Here is a 12,620-nt window from a genome sequence, read left to right as displayed (position 1 = left end):
ACAGGATGACAAGACATCCAGGTGATGGTTCGTTTAAGTATAAGACTTACTCACATCAAAAGAAAGAACGCTGAGGTTCCCAGGCTCTCAGGTTCTCCTAAGAGTACAGCTGAAGATCAGCTGCTGGGGTCCCATCCCCAGCCCCTCCAAACCCGTGTGAACCTTCAGACAAGAGAACTGCGGGGCACTGTAGTTCATGTGCCCACTCCAGGGCCAAGGTAAGCTACTGGAGAGTAAGACATGAGGAACTGTCCTACCACCCAAGAGCTCCCAACTCAAGCAGAGAGAAGCGCAAGAAGATAGAGTCCAGGAAGACGTCCCCGGATGGAAAGGTGCACAGAGGGTAGGCCTGAAGAAGACAAACAGGGCAGGGGGCAGGGGGCAGGGGGCAGGGGGCAGGGGGCAGGGGGCAGGGGGCAGGGGGCAGGGGGGTAGGGGGTAGGAGGCAGGGGGCAGGGGGTAGGAGGCAGGGGGCAGGGAGTAGGAGGCAGGGGGCAGGGGGCAGTACAAGGCAGCAGCAGACAAGTCTAAAGCTGACTGAAGTCTGGAGTCCATCATTGCTGGGTAAAGTACTACTTCCCAGGGTACCAGGGAGCCCTTTGCCTTCCTTCCCTAGGGCTGCAGGCCTAACCAAGGGACCCCAAGGACGACGGCCTCGGCAACTGGGATGGAAAGTGGAAAAGGCTAAAAAGAGAGAGCTTCTATTGGAAAAGAGAATGAAACAAAAACACGTATGTATTTTGTTTCAAAGTGCCAAAAGACACGTGGAAAGCTTGGGAAAAGAAAACTGGTCTTTCCCACTGAGGAGAGCCAGGCAAGGGAGAAGGTTCTCCCCGGCACAGCCACGCTACTCAGCTAGAAAGAAAAATGTTTGTCGCAGGGATGCTGGAAAGGCAAGTAGAAAAGTAAGCCCTCTCTCCAGGTAATGGACTTCCTCACCCTTAGCTATGGAGACACCTACGGAACCTACGTAGATACAGCAATGGCTACCGAAGTGTGCTCCTTTACACAGAGTCTGTGTGACAAGGGAGTTATTTCTCAATAAAGCTGATACTTAGTTATATTTAAAAAAGACGTGGGGCTAAAGAGATAGCTCACAACAGTTAAATGGCTCAAGAACTTCTATATGACCTGGGTACATATCCCAGGACCACACAGTAGCTCGGAACCATCTGTAACTGCAATGCTAGAGGAACAATGTCCTCTTCTGACCGCCACAGGCACTAGACATACATGTGGACCACAGACATAGGTGCAGGCCAAACATCTATACACACAAACTACCACTAACTAAATAACCAACTAAAGAGAAGGGCACCCCGGGCTGCTCTATGGGCAGGTGGCAGCAGACAGAGTGTATCTGACCCAGCACACAGACCTGCAATACGACCATATCTAAGATGAATAGCCAACCCAAGCATGCCCAGTCGAGTTTGCCTGTGTTTGCAGGGGGCCTAGCTGGAACGCAATCAAGGACTGGCCGACAGAGAGAACCCACTGGACGGCTTCCCTCCCTCACAGAAGACCCACTGAATGGCTTATCTCCCTCGGAGGAACAGAAAAACAAAAAACAAAACAAAAACCAGGAACATGGGCTAGAGAGATGGCTCAGCAGTTAACAGCAGTGACTGCTCTTCAGAGGTCCTGAGTTCAATTCCCAGCAACCACATGGTGGCTCACACCCATCTGTAATGGGATCTGATGCCCTCTTCTGGTGTGTCTGAGGACTGTGGAAGTGTAGTCATATGTATAAAATAAACAATTCTTTTAAGAAAAAAAGAAACAGGGGTTGGGGATTTAGCTCAGTGGTAGAGCGCTTACCTAGGAAGCGCAAGGCCCTGGGTTCGGTCCCCAGCTCCGAAAAAAAGAACCAAAAAAAAAAAAAAAAAAGAAACAGGAACGTGTAACGTGTACTTAAGTAAAAGTGATTTGGAAAATCAGCAGGCTGCTTCAAGCGTGTGTGTGTGTGTGTGTGTGTGTGTGTGTGTGTGTGTGTGTGTGTGAGAGAGAGAGAGAGAGAGAGAGAGAGAGAGAGAGAGAGAGAGAGAGAGAGAGAGAGAGAGAATGAATGAGAATATGGATGTGTGAGAAGGGGTGAGAGGTCTGGAAAGAGGACTCCGCTATAACCAGAAAAAGACAAGCGGTACACATGCGCAGTACCTGTCTCCTGCTCGTTGCGGAGCGCCATCTCTTCCTTCTCTCGGGCGTGCTGCTCTCGCATCAGCTCCAGCTCACACTGCTGCCTGCTCTGCAGCAGCGCCAGCTCCTGTGCCCGCCGGCCATTGAGCATTTCCCGCAGCTCCGTCAGCGCGGTCTCTTTCTCCTTCTGCAGGTTGGCCTGCGTCAGCTCCAGCTGTGCTGTATGCATGTTGTTCAGGCTCAAGCGTAGAGCTTCTAGTTCAAGGCTATGGGCTGTCTGCGGGCAGAGGAGCCAGGCCTCATGAGACCCAGGTCAGAAACCCAGATGGCCAGGGGAACGCCAAGCAGAGATTGCAAAAGAACATGGGAGGGAAAGGAGCAACTAACTTGAGGGCGCTGCCCTGTCTCTATGCTGGCATGTGATTGAGAGCAAGAGGGTGCCGCCCCACTCTATGCTGCTGTGTGATGGACAGCCAGAGGGTGCCGCCCCAGCTCTACGCTGCTGTGTGATTGACAGCAAGAGGGTGCCGCCCCAGTCTATGCTGCTGTGTGATGGACAGCAAGAGGGTGCCGCCCCAGCTCTATGCTAGCATGTGACCAACAGCAAACACACATCATAGCCATGGCAGACTCCAAACCGCAGGTGTCCACACGGGACCCTCCATTTGTCTGGGGGAATGGACTTACAGAGAGAAGGCGGAAATAACAAGACAAAAGAGGAGATGGCAAGCCACCGCCCCCACCTGTCTACTTTAGACTAAGTCTCTCCCACCTGCCCACCAGCAACCGGGACTCACTGTGCCCTGGTAACACTGGCAGAGCACAGGTTAAGACCCTGTGAAGCTGAGCGCTGTGCCCATCACCTGGGGTGGCTGTGGCTGCTGCTGTGGCTGCTGCTGTCCCTGCAGGTCAGTCACACCCAGTTCACAGTCTTGTTGTTCCTAGAAGGAAAGCAAAGGATGTAGCCTAGAGAATTCCCAAATACTTCATTCAACATTTGGTCCAATGTGTTGACATGAAAATACTAACACTTAATACAATACAGGCAAACGGTGAAAACATGCTACACGAAAGACAGAAATCCAGGGAAAGACAGCATGATCCTGAGTTCAAGGCCACCCTGGGCTACACAGTTTGGACTGGGATAGGCTAGATAGCTAGACTCCATCTTTAAATTAAAAAGGAGGCTGAACACAGGGGGCACACCTATAATCCTACCACTCTAGAGGCTGAGGCAGGAAACTTGTAAACTCAAGGTCACAGGTTCAAAGCTAGCTTGGGTAAGAGCAACACCTGGACTCAGTATTAAAGTAAAAGTGGATGGAGGAGAGCCAGCACCACTGACAGCTTGGTACTTGCCCCAGGAACCTCTGTGAAAAGCCAGAGGTAGCAGCTCACGTCTGCAATCCCAACACCTACCCGCAAGGCAGGAGGCAGAGACTAGGGAATCTGCTGGAAGCTCAGGCCTGCAGCATCGCCGCAGAAATAAGAGACCATCTCACAAGGACGGTGGAAGGACAGAAGTGACACCTGAAAAGTTGACCTCTGACCTTCACACTCTGGGCCATGGCACAAACGCGCCCCCCCCCCCATGCTACCCCCTTTTGCTTGTTTTTGTTGTTGGTAGTGGTGGCTTTTTGTTTGGTTTGTTTTGTTTGTGAGGCAGGGTTTTGCAGTGTAGCCCCGGCTGTCCTTGGCACTCATTCTGTAGATCACCAGTTCCCAACATGTGGGCGGTGCCCCCTTTGGGGATCAAACAATGCTTTCACAGGAGTCACACATCAGATATCCTGCATATCAGATATTTACAGTACAATTCGTAACAGTAGCAAAATTACAGTTATGAAGTAGCATTGAAAATAATTTTATGGTGGGCGTCACCACAACACGAGGAATTGTATTAAAGGATCCCAGCTTTAGGAAGGTTGAGGACCCCTGTTGTTTACCAAGCTGACCTTGAACTTAAAGAGATCCTCCTGCCTACGCCTTTGGAGTAGTGGCATTAATGATGAGTGCCACCACCGCCTGGCATAGAAAAAACTTAACTAGTACTGAGAAAGAATTACCTCAAACAAGATGTTTTTAAAAAGCCAACTAGGAAGGAACCAGAAATTTCACAACCCAAATGAGAAATTCAGCAGAGACAAGAGATTGTGGCTTAGGAAGAGAGAGACATGGGGTAGGAATTGAGGACAGAGAGCCACAATGAAAAGCACAATAAATCAAGTTACAAATAGTGACCAGAGGGGGCTGGAGAGATGGCTCAGTGGTTAAGAGCACCGACTGTTCTTCCCGAGGTCCTGAGTTCAAATCCCAGCAACCACATGGTGGCTCACAACCATCTGTAATGAGATCTGATGCCCTCTTCTGGTGTGTCTGAAGACAGCTACAATGTACTCATATATAATAAATAAATAAAATATTAAAAAAAAAATAGTGACCAGATAGCAGCCCAGCAGTTAAGAGCACTGGTTTGTTTGTTTGTTTTCATATTTTTGCTTTTCCAGGACAAGATTTCTCCGTGTAGCTCTGGCTGTCCTGGAACTCACTGTGTAGACCAGCCTGCCTCTGCCTCCCAAGCACTGGGATTAAAGGCGTGTGTCACCACCGCCCAACCAACAGCACCATTGTTTTGCTCCTCACATTTAATCCCCAGGACCCACACGGTGGCTCACAGCCACATTCCAGGGAATGAAACCGCCCATTGCACACAAAATGATACAACAAAATTTCTTTTTACATGGTGGCAGATGGGTGTAGAGGCAGGTTCCCAGTCCTGGGAACACTCTCGCCGGGAACTGAACTGAGCCATGAGGACAGATGCAAACAGACATTTCATATCAGGCTAGCCTGGAACTCACAGAGATCCACCTGTCTCTACCTCCTGAGTGCTGGGATTAAATGCATATGCCATTACCTCTGGCTCTAATTTTCTTTAATTTCTCTGTTTAAAGGTTGTTACTTTTTTTAATTTTTAGATTTCTTTATGTTTATGTATGTAAGCATTTCCCCTGCGTGTATGTATGCACACCATGTATGTGTCGGGTGCCCTCGGAGATTAGAAGAGGATACTGTATTTCCTAGAACTGTAGTTAAAAATGGTTGAGTCACCACGTGCTGGGATCTGGTGTCCTACAAGAGTAGCAAGTATTCCAAACCGCTGAGCCATCTCTCCGGTCCTAATTTACACATTTTGGTCTTTTATTATTTTGTCCAGCCCTCTTTCCTTCTATCCATCTCCATCCCCTCACTCCTTCCCTTTCGATCCACCAACACTAGGTAGGAGAGAAGGAAGGCTGATTGGGGGTGTCATGTTGCTTGGGGCAAGTCTGAGCCTAGCTGTCACAACTACTTAACAAATCATAACCAAGGGCAACCAACCTACAACCAGTCACCCCCTATTGGGGTCCAAGCATTTATATACCCTCTGAAAAGTCCCCAGAACTCCAAATGCTACACACTCACAAAAATTACCTGCAGCTGGCCAAGTCACGCCCCTGCTAGAGCACGAAGCAAATCACAGTCAGCTGCTGAGCACAGTCTGAAGCAGCCACACATCCCCTACCTGGGATTAAGATGAAAACATTCTTTTTTCTTTTTCTTTTTTCTATTTTTCGGAGCTGGGGACTGAACCCAGGGCCCTGCGTTTGCTAGGCAAGCTCTCTACCACTGAGCTAAATCCCCAACCCGAAAACATTCTTATCATATGTCTGTCTTTATAAAGAAACCAAAATTCTCATTCCACATTATGAGCTTCTCCTGAGAGGACCTGAAGGGAGCCACACAAAGCAGCAGCACAGCTAGCTAAGCAGAGGCCAGTTGGCATGGCTTCTAGCTTCTCCACCGCCGAGAGAAGCTAAGGGAAACTACAGTGAATGGCAGCTAATGGCCAACCCTGGTGCACAGTACACAGAGTGCAGAGAAGGTAAGCCCGGCACAAGCATGCATTCCTAGAGAGCTCCAGCTCGCCAGAGCACAAGGGGACACCAAAGTAAGGAGTCTCAAAAGAAACAAAATCTCGACTCTGCAGGTAGATCTCACATCTGATATACTGACAACGATTTTTCCTCAGATAGGGCAGTCAAGACATGTCACTGCTTTCAGTGAAATTTTACCCCTTGAAATTCTATTCTGGTTAAGAAAAAAATCTGAGTTTCCCAGCCAGCCAGAGCCTCACGTTATCAAGGGCCCTCAAGACTTCAAGGCCTCATTTACAATCTGCACTCACAAGAGTTCCAAGGAAAGAGTAGTCTGCAGGGGGGTTGGGGATTTAGCTCAGTGGTAGAGCGCTTGCCTAGCAAGCACAAGGCCCTGGGTTCAGTCCCCAACTCCAAAAAATAAATAAATAAATAAATAAATAAATAAATAAATAAATAAATAAAAATAAAGAGTAGTCTGCAGAGCCAGGGAGGTGAGAAAGTCTCGAAGGGGAGGGGTGTGCCCCCCACTATTGATAGAACCAGACAGCCAGAAGCCAGCTCTTTTGGCCACATACCATTTCTGCCGCCCCTCCTCCCTTCCCCTATCCTAAGGTCAGAAAGTGGATAAAGAGACAAAGATGCTGGTGCATTCAAAAGCAGACAAAGCAGACGAAGGAATGTCACACAGAACCGCACCCACAACCACACCCACAGCGCCCTCACCTGTAAAGTTCCCTTACCATAGCACCAAACTGACATTCCTCCCGAAACTCCTCAAAACTCATATTAAAGACAATTCGCTGGGTTCGGTCCCCAGCTCCGAAAAAAAGAACCAAAAAAAAAAAAAAAAAAGACAATTCGCCTGGCTTGTGGGTAAAGCCGTTGCCACACAAACCAAGCAACCGAGGTTCAATTAACAACCAGAAGTCGCATAACAGTGGAAGGAGAGGACTTAATCCAGAGTCATCCTTGGCGGGAGTGACCGAACACACGCAGCAAGAAACGAGTCATTTATTATGACGAGTAACCCTACCTGAGCTGCAAATGCCCCTCCGGTCCCCTCCAGGGTATTGCCGCAGGACTCCCTTTCAGAGACAGCCGCTCCTTGGGGGAGCTCACTGTTTGGCGGGGCTACCGAACCCTCCTCCTGGACAGACGCATGGACAGCCGAACCCTTCCTCTTCGCCGTCTTTTTCTTCGAATTCGGACCGTCACCTTTTGTTTTTCTCTGTCGGAAGTTAGCAAGCTGCGGAAGAATTTGGAGATGTAGTAGAAGCAGAGGTAAACGAGGAAAAAGTAACAAATCCACAAAGTCACCACACTTGTGGGGAGCATGAGGTGCCAGCCAGCTCTGACCACTCAGCCACACCCGGCCGAGCGACCACGTTCCCAGAAAACACCGCCTTCACTGACATCTATGACCTTGGCAGTAAGCTCAAGATTACACCGAGTCTTCAAATGGCTATTATGCCTACAAGCAGGCAAAAGAAAACAGTATGGCTGGTTGGTAGATTAGCTGTTCTAAGCCTTGATGGTTTAGAGCAAATTAAAAAACGCATCTATTTAACACACTGAGAGCTTAATTAAGGCACATTCAAGTCTGAAAACTATTATATGAAGCTAGATCATCCCCTTCTTGCCCCCATTCTTCCCTAATCGAAGACATATATCGCCCAGCCAAAACTTCTTAGCCATAGACTCTGAGACAAGGTACAGAAATAGCAAAAACTTAATTAAGCCAGGTCAATCTAGCTAGCATCTGCCTTTACGGAATCTGATGTTCTACTTCTCCTGACACAGTGCAGCAAAGCACTGGGGACCGTCGCAGAATGCTGCCTGCCAGTCGGAGGCACAGCCTAGCTCCTTTCTGTCCCTCAGATACAAGATTTTTCGACTGCACCCGTGCACCGTCTCCCTTCTCATAACCCATTCAAAAAGGCAGGCGCTGAAGCACCAGAACTTCACGGGGGAACATCTATTCCCACGAATCACAGCCAAGGCCATGCGAGCAAATGGGCCCCTGTCGATGAAAACAGAAAGGCACAGTTTCATTGGTGGAGGAAATTAGCAAGGCCACTTATCTGTGTGAAGAGAAATTGGAAGGGCACTGCCTACAGTACCAACTCTGTTCTAATCTCTTGCCTTCCTCCACTGAATGCAAATGTCTTCTACAGAACTCCCCTTCTGCAACATGGACTTGGTCTCCAGCCATGGACTCTTGGTTCTTCTCATTAGCCCCAATCTCCCTTAAGGACATCTACTGGGGGTTCACAGATCACCCAAGTGCAGACACCAGTTTCCCTGGTGAAGCACAAGACTTCACACTCCCTCGCTCCTCAGTGTCTATCTACATGCGTCCTGCTTCTGCCCTATCAGAGGGTTAAAGACCACAATGGCTTCTGGCTGGCACCTGTAATCTGACATCGCTGCATAGTTTGTATGTTTTTATGGGGCGGGGGCAGGGTGGTGGTGGTGGGGTTGTTGTCTCAAATGAAGAATTGCTGCTACTAGGCGAACCATGAAATCAACACAGTTCTTTCCTGGGGGCTATTCCTAGCTAGTCCTGACAGTACAGGGTGGGGAACCATCCTCTTGTTCCACAGCCATGATTGGTGGCCAGGGATCCACTTCCAAAATGTCCGTACCTCCTCTGGGTCCCCATCACCTTTCAAACAACTATCTTAACAGACACAAGTGCTCCCAGCGTAGAGTATCAAACAAATTCGAAATCGGAGGCAGAGGGAAGTGAGAAGAGGACCCTCGGAAGTATCGCAGTTGCGGGCCCCGCCAGAGAGCAAACAACAAAACATAACACGATGACACCATTCGGGAGCAGAAGCTCATAGTTCCCTGGAAAATGAAAGTCTGAAGACGGTCTTTTAAAAGCCTTGAACAGCTGGGTCCCAGGGAAGTGCCTGAGCACCGGAAGCACAACAACTAAGAATGCTAGGTGACCAAAACCCGCCCACGGCGCTCGGCCCCGCCTACGAGGAGGCGTGGGTCTCAGACGCTGATTGGCTGAGGCTGCGATAGGGCGGGGCGAGACCCAGGGCGCTGGATTCAAGATGGCGGCGCCTAGGAAGTGAATTCCGCAGAAGCGGCGGGAAGGACAAGCGCCCGGCAACTTCCATTGCTCCACCGCCACCGCTTTTGTCAAGCGGCAGTATGAGCACCGGAACCTCCTTAAGATTTCTCCCCACAGCGAAGCGGAGAGAAGGATGCTACGGTCTAACCTTGGCTCTCCCAGCCTCCACCTTCCTGCGCCGCTGCTCCTGCTCGTCTTCCATCTCCGTCTGGGCTCCTCGAGAATTGCTCAGAGGCGACAGGACGGCCTTGAAACCAACTTCGCTCTATTTACACTCCCTCCCTTCACCCACTCGCCTCCCCACCCCCATACACACAACTGTCAGCGCCGCCCCGCCAATCCGGAGCCCCGTGTGGCCCTGCGCACGCGCGCTCCAGTGACGCTCCAAGGGCGGAGAGCCATCTCTCTTGCCCCCAATTGGTACGCTGACGCTCCCCACCCTCTTCAGCAACACCAATGAGCGAGACGCGGCGTTCCCGGGGCTCGCGGTCGTTCGTCGACTGTGCGGCGGGAAGGTTTGTGCAAACCGTTTCCCCGCGGCGGTGCTGCCGAGCGCCCTCTCCCGACAGGAGGAGGGCTTACACGCGAGCCGCTGTCCGCGCCTCCGGGGCGCTCCGTCCACTCTTCTCCTGCGGGACTTGGCAGAAGTCGGTTTTCTGTCGCGATGTGTTTCTGCGAACCCTGGGAGATCCTCTTGTCGCCTTAGGCCCCATAGTCCCTCATCCTTGGTAGGATGCTGGCCTCCTCTTTAGTCCTTCTAGACAGGATGCTGTGATTCTTGTTTGGTTCACAGGTGCACTCAACCTGTAGAATCACTTGGATTCCTCTTACCTCCCCGCTTTGAATACTTCTTCCCTCCTAAACACTGACCCCTGTCTTCAGCCCGGATCCAAAGTACAGAGTATAGCCGGAGTTATTCATTGAATGACACCTAAAACTTAGACCGCTGTCCCCTAAATGGACCCCGGAGTTGGCACCGAAGCCTATTCTGCCTTCATGCACAGCTTCCATGTACAGTCACTGTGTTTTCAGGCTCCTGACTCTCACTCCAGCACCTCTACCAGAAAACAGTCTTTTCTGCTGTAAGGAAATAAACTATAGTCCATTTTAGTAGTAAGAGGCGCGTTTAGAGCTCATCAGGGAAATTACAGATAATTAGGAAGTATCTGGCCCCTGTCTACCCCAGCTGGTTCTTGCTAGCCTAGGCACTTATTAATTTATGAAAAGTTATAGACTATTACGTGACTAACATAAAAGGAGCGGATCTTGAGCTCCAGGATATATGTCAGACAGAGCTTTGCATCCTGCACTGATAGTGTAGGGAATCTGGAGAGAGGGTAACTCCTGTAAGATTGGATCTTCCTGAAAAACTCGGTAGTGAGGAATTTGGGAACGGGAAAATGCGGTAAGGGCTATCTATCAAAACTACTGTTTTATACCAAATCTGCAGCCGTTTTTCCCTTCTCCCCAGGCTGACACCTGACTTTACAAGATCAGAAAAATAAATCGTTTCACTTTCTTTAGTCAAGAGGCTCCAGGACTCTTAGGATGTGTTCCTGGCACTGATGAAAACACCGTTGGGGAGGGGGGGCATGGGGGGTGGGCGGCTCTGAGCTGACCTATCCTCCAGGATATGTTGGCCTCAATCTTTTAGCAATGCAATATCTAAGAAATGTCTTGGGGGGAGGGTCATATTTTACATATCAAAAATTAGAGGACTAGAGAGAAGAGCAGTTAAAAGCACTAGCTGCTCTTAGAGAGGACCCCGGTTTGATTCTCAGCCACCCAGTGGTGGCTCACAACTGTAACTCGTTCAGAAGATCTGATGCACTCTTCTGACTTCTGAAGGCACTAAGCACTCAATGCGGTGCATATACTTACACATAGGCAAAACATTCATACCCATAAAATAATTTTTTAAATATAAATAAATACCTAATAATATTTATTTTCTTAAACTATGAGTATGTGTCTTTGTGTGGAACTGGCTGATACCTTTAGAAGCAGGAAGAGAGTGTTAGATGCCCTAAAGCTGGAGTTATAGGCAGTTGTGTGTCACCAGATGTGGGTTCTAGGATCTAAAGTATCCCATCACTAAGGAAATCCCCGTTGTGTATAGTGTCACATGTCTTTAATCCCAGCACTGGGGAGGTGAAGGTAAGTGGGTCCAGGCAGGGCTATAAAGAGAGAGCCTGTCTAAAAAAAAGATAAAAAGACTTGCCTGCTTAAAGCCCAATCTTATGAAGACATTTTCTCCAGTGAGGTTCCCTTCCCTTAGAACCAGATGTGGGTTCTGGAATCTAAATCCTCTTAGATGACTGTAGCTTGTCCCAAGCTGACATAAAACTAGCAGCCAGCACCGAGTGCATACTGCTCTCGAAAAGGACCAGAGTATGGTTCCCAGAAACCGTGCCAGCCAGACAGCTCACAGCTGCCAGCTCCAGAGGCAATTAGATGCCTCTGACCTTGTCAGGACCAACAATCACATGCAAACACATAATTAAAATAATTGTTAAATTTTTAAAATATAATTAAAAATAAAATCGGGAGTTGGGGATTTAGCTCAGTGGTAGAGCGCTTGCCTAGCAAGCGCAAGGCCCTGGGTTCGGTCCCCAGCTCCAGAAAAAAAAGAAAAAGAAAAAAATAAAATAAAATCGGGGGTACTAGAGCAATGCCTTGGGGTTTAAGGGCTCTTGAGGAATGTTATAAGGGTCTGGAGTAAGGGGTGGACATCAAGGAGTACCACCCAATTCAATCCACAGGCTGGACAAGGAGCGGATGTCCTGGGAAGAAGACCAATGTGGAGACAAGGAAAGCATCAGGCTTGAGAAATGGGATGCCCTCAGAAGCTGGGAAAGTGAGAGTAACAGAGAAAAGGAAGGCTGGGGACTTGGGGGACAGGAAGTGGCTAGCTTCTTCCAACCGGCCTTGGGGAGGTGGGGAGTAACCCTAGCAGCAAGAAACAGCTGCTCTTTGTCTTGTCTGGCATTCTTTTATTCTGTATACAAAGCTTTTAAGCACACAGTAACTAACTATCCTATCAGAACAAGGCATTCTGTCTCCCCCTCCCTGCACCCCGCCCCACCCCCGCAGCCCCTCAAACAGGTTTTGGGAAAGCTTTGTGTAGCACTCCCTGGGCTATTCAAAACTGAAGGCTTCAGTGTTGTTCTGAAGAAGGATACGTACAAACAATTCAAAACAGGCGTTGCATTAAAGTGACAATGAGAGCAGAAAGGCTGGTGGAGTAATTGGATGTGTCTTACTTGTGTTCTTGTGTTATTGTTCTTAGCAATAATAAGAGTGCTATGGTCTTTTTTTTTTTAAGATTTTATTTTATGTATGTGACTACACTGTCGCTGTCCTCAGACACACCAGAAGAGGGCATCAGATCCCATCACAGATGGTTGTGAGCCACCATGAGGTTGCTGGGAGTTGAACTCAGATCCTCTGGAAGAGCAGTCAGTGCTCCTAACCGC

General features: G+C 49.2%; 1 protein-coding gene across 17 annotated transcripts in view; it reads right to left on the bottom strand.

Moving 5' to 3' along the window:
• The window catches only part of Pcnt (pericentrin), an 88,413-nt gene extending 76,329 nt beyond the window's left edge, over positions 1-12,084 (bottom strand). For 16 of the 17 annotated variants that reach the window (XM_039099203.2, XM_039099208.2, XM_039099209.2 and 13 more), the window contains exons 1-4: positions 9,293-12,084; positions 7,093-7,305; positions 3,003-3,080; positions 2,161-2,416 (exon numbers count right to left, since the gene is read on the bottom strand). In XM_039099203.2, the coding sequence (XP_038955131.1) occupies positions 2,161-2,416; positions 3,003-3,080; positions 7,093-7,305; positions 9,293-9,346 (601 nt within the window). In that variant the 5' untranslated portion in view covers positions 9,347-12,084. The remainder of the gene's footprint in view (positions 1-2,160; positions 2,417-3,002; positions 3,081-7,092; positions 7,306-9,292) is intronic. The other variant, NM_001427002.1, reaches the window with a different exon arrangement.
• Between the last annotated feature and the right edge of the window lie 536 nt (positions 12,085-12,620).

This window comes from Rattus norvegicus, chromosome 20 (genome assembly GCF_036323735.1).
Source record: "Rattus norvegicus strain BN/NHsdMcwi chromosome 20, GRCr8, whole genome shotgun sequence".
Classification (NCBI taxonomy): Eukaryota; Metazoa; Chordata; class Mammalia; order Rodentia; family Muridae; genus Rattus; species Rattus norvegicus.
Note: the sequence above shows the minus strand (reverse complement) of the source record. Positions and strands in the feature narration are given on the sequence as shown.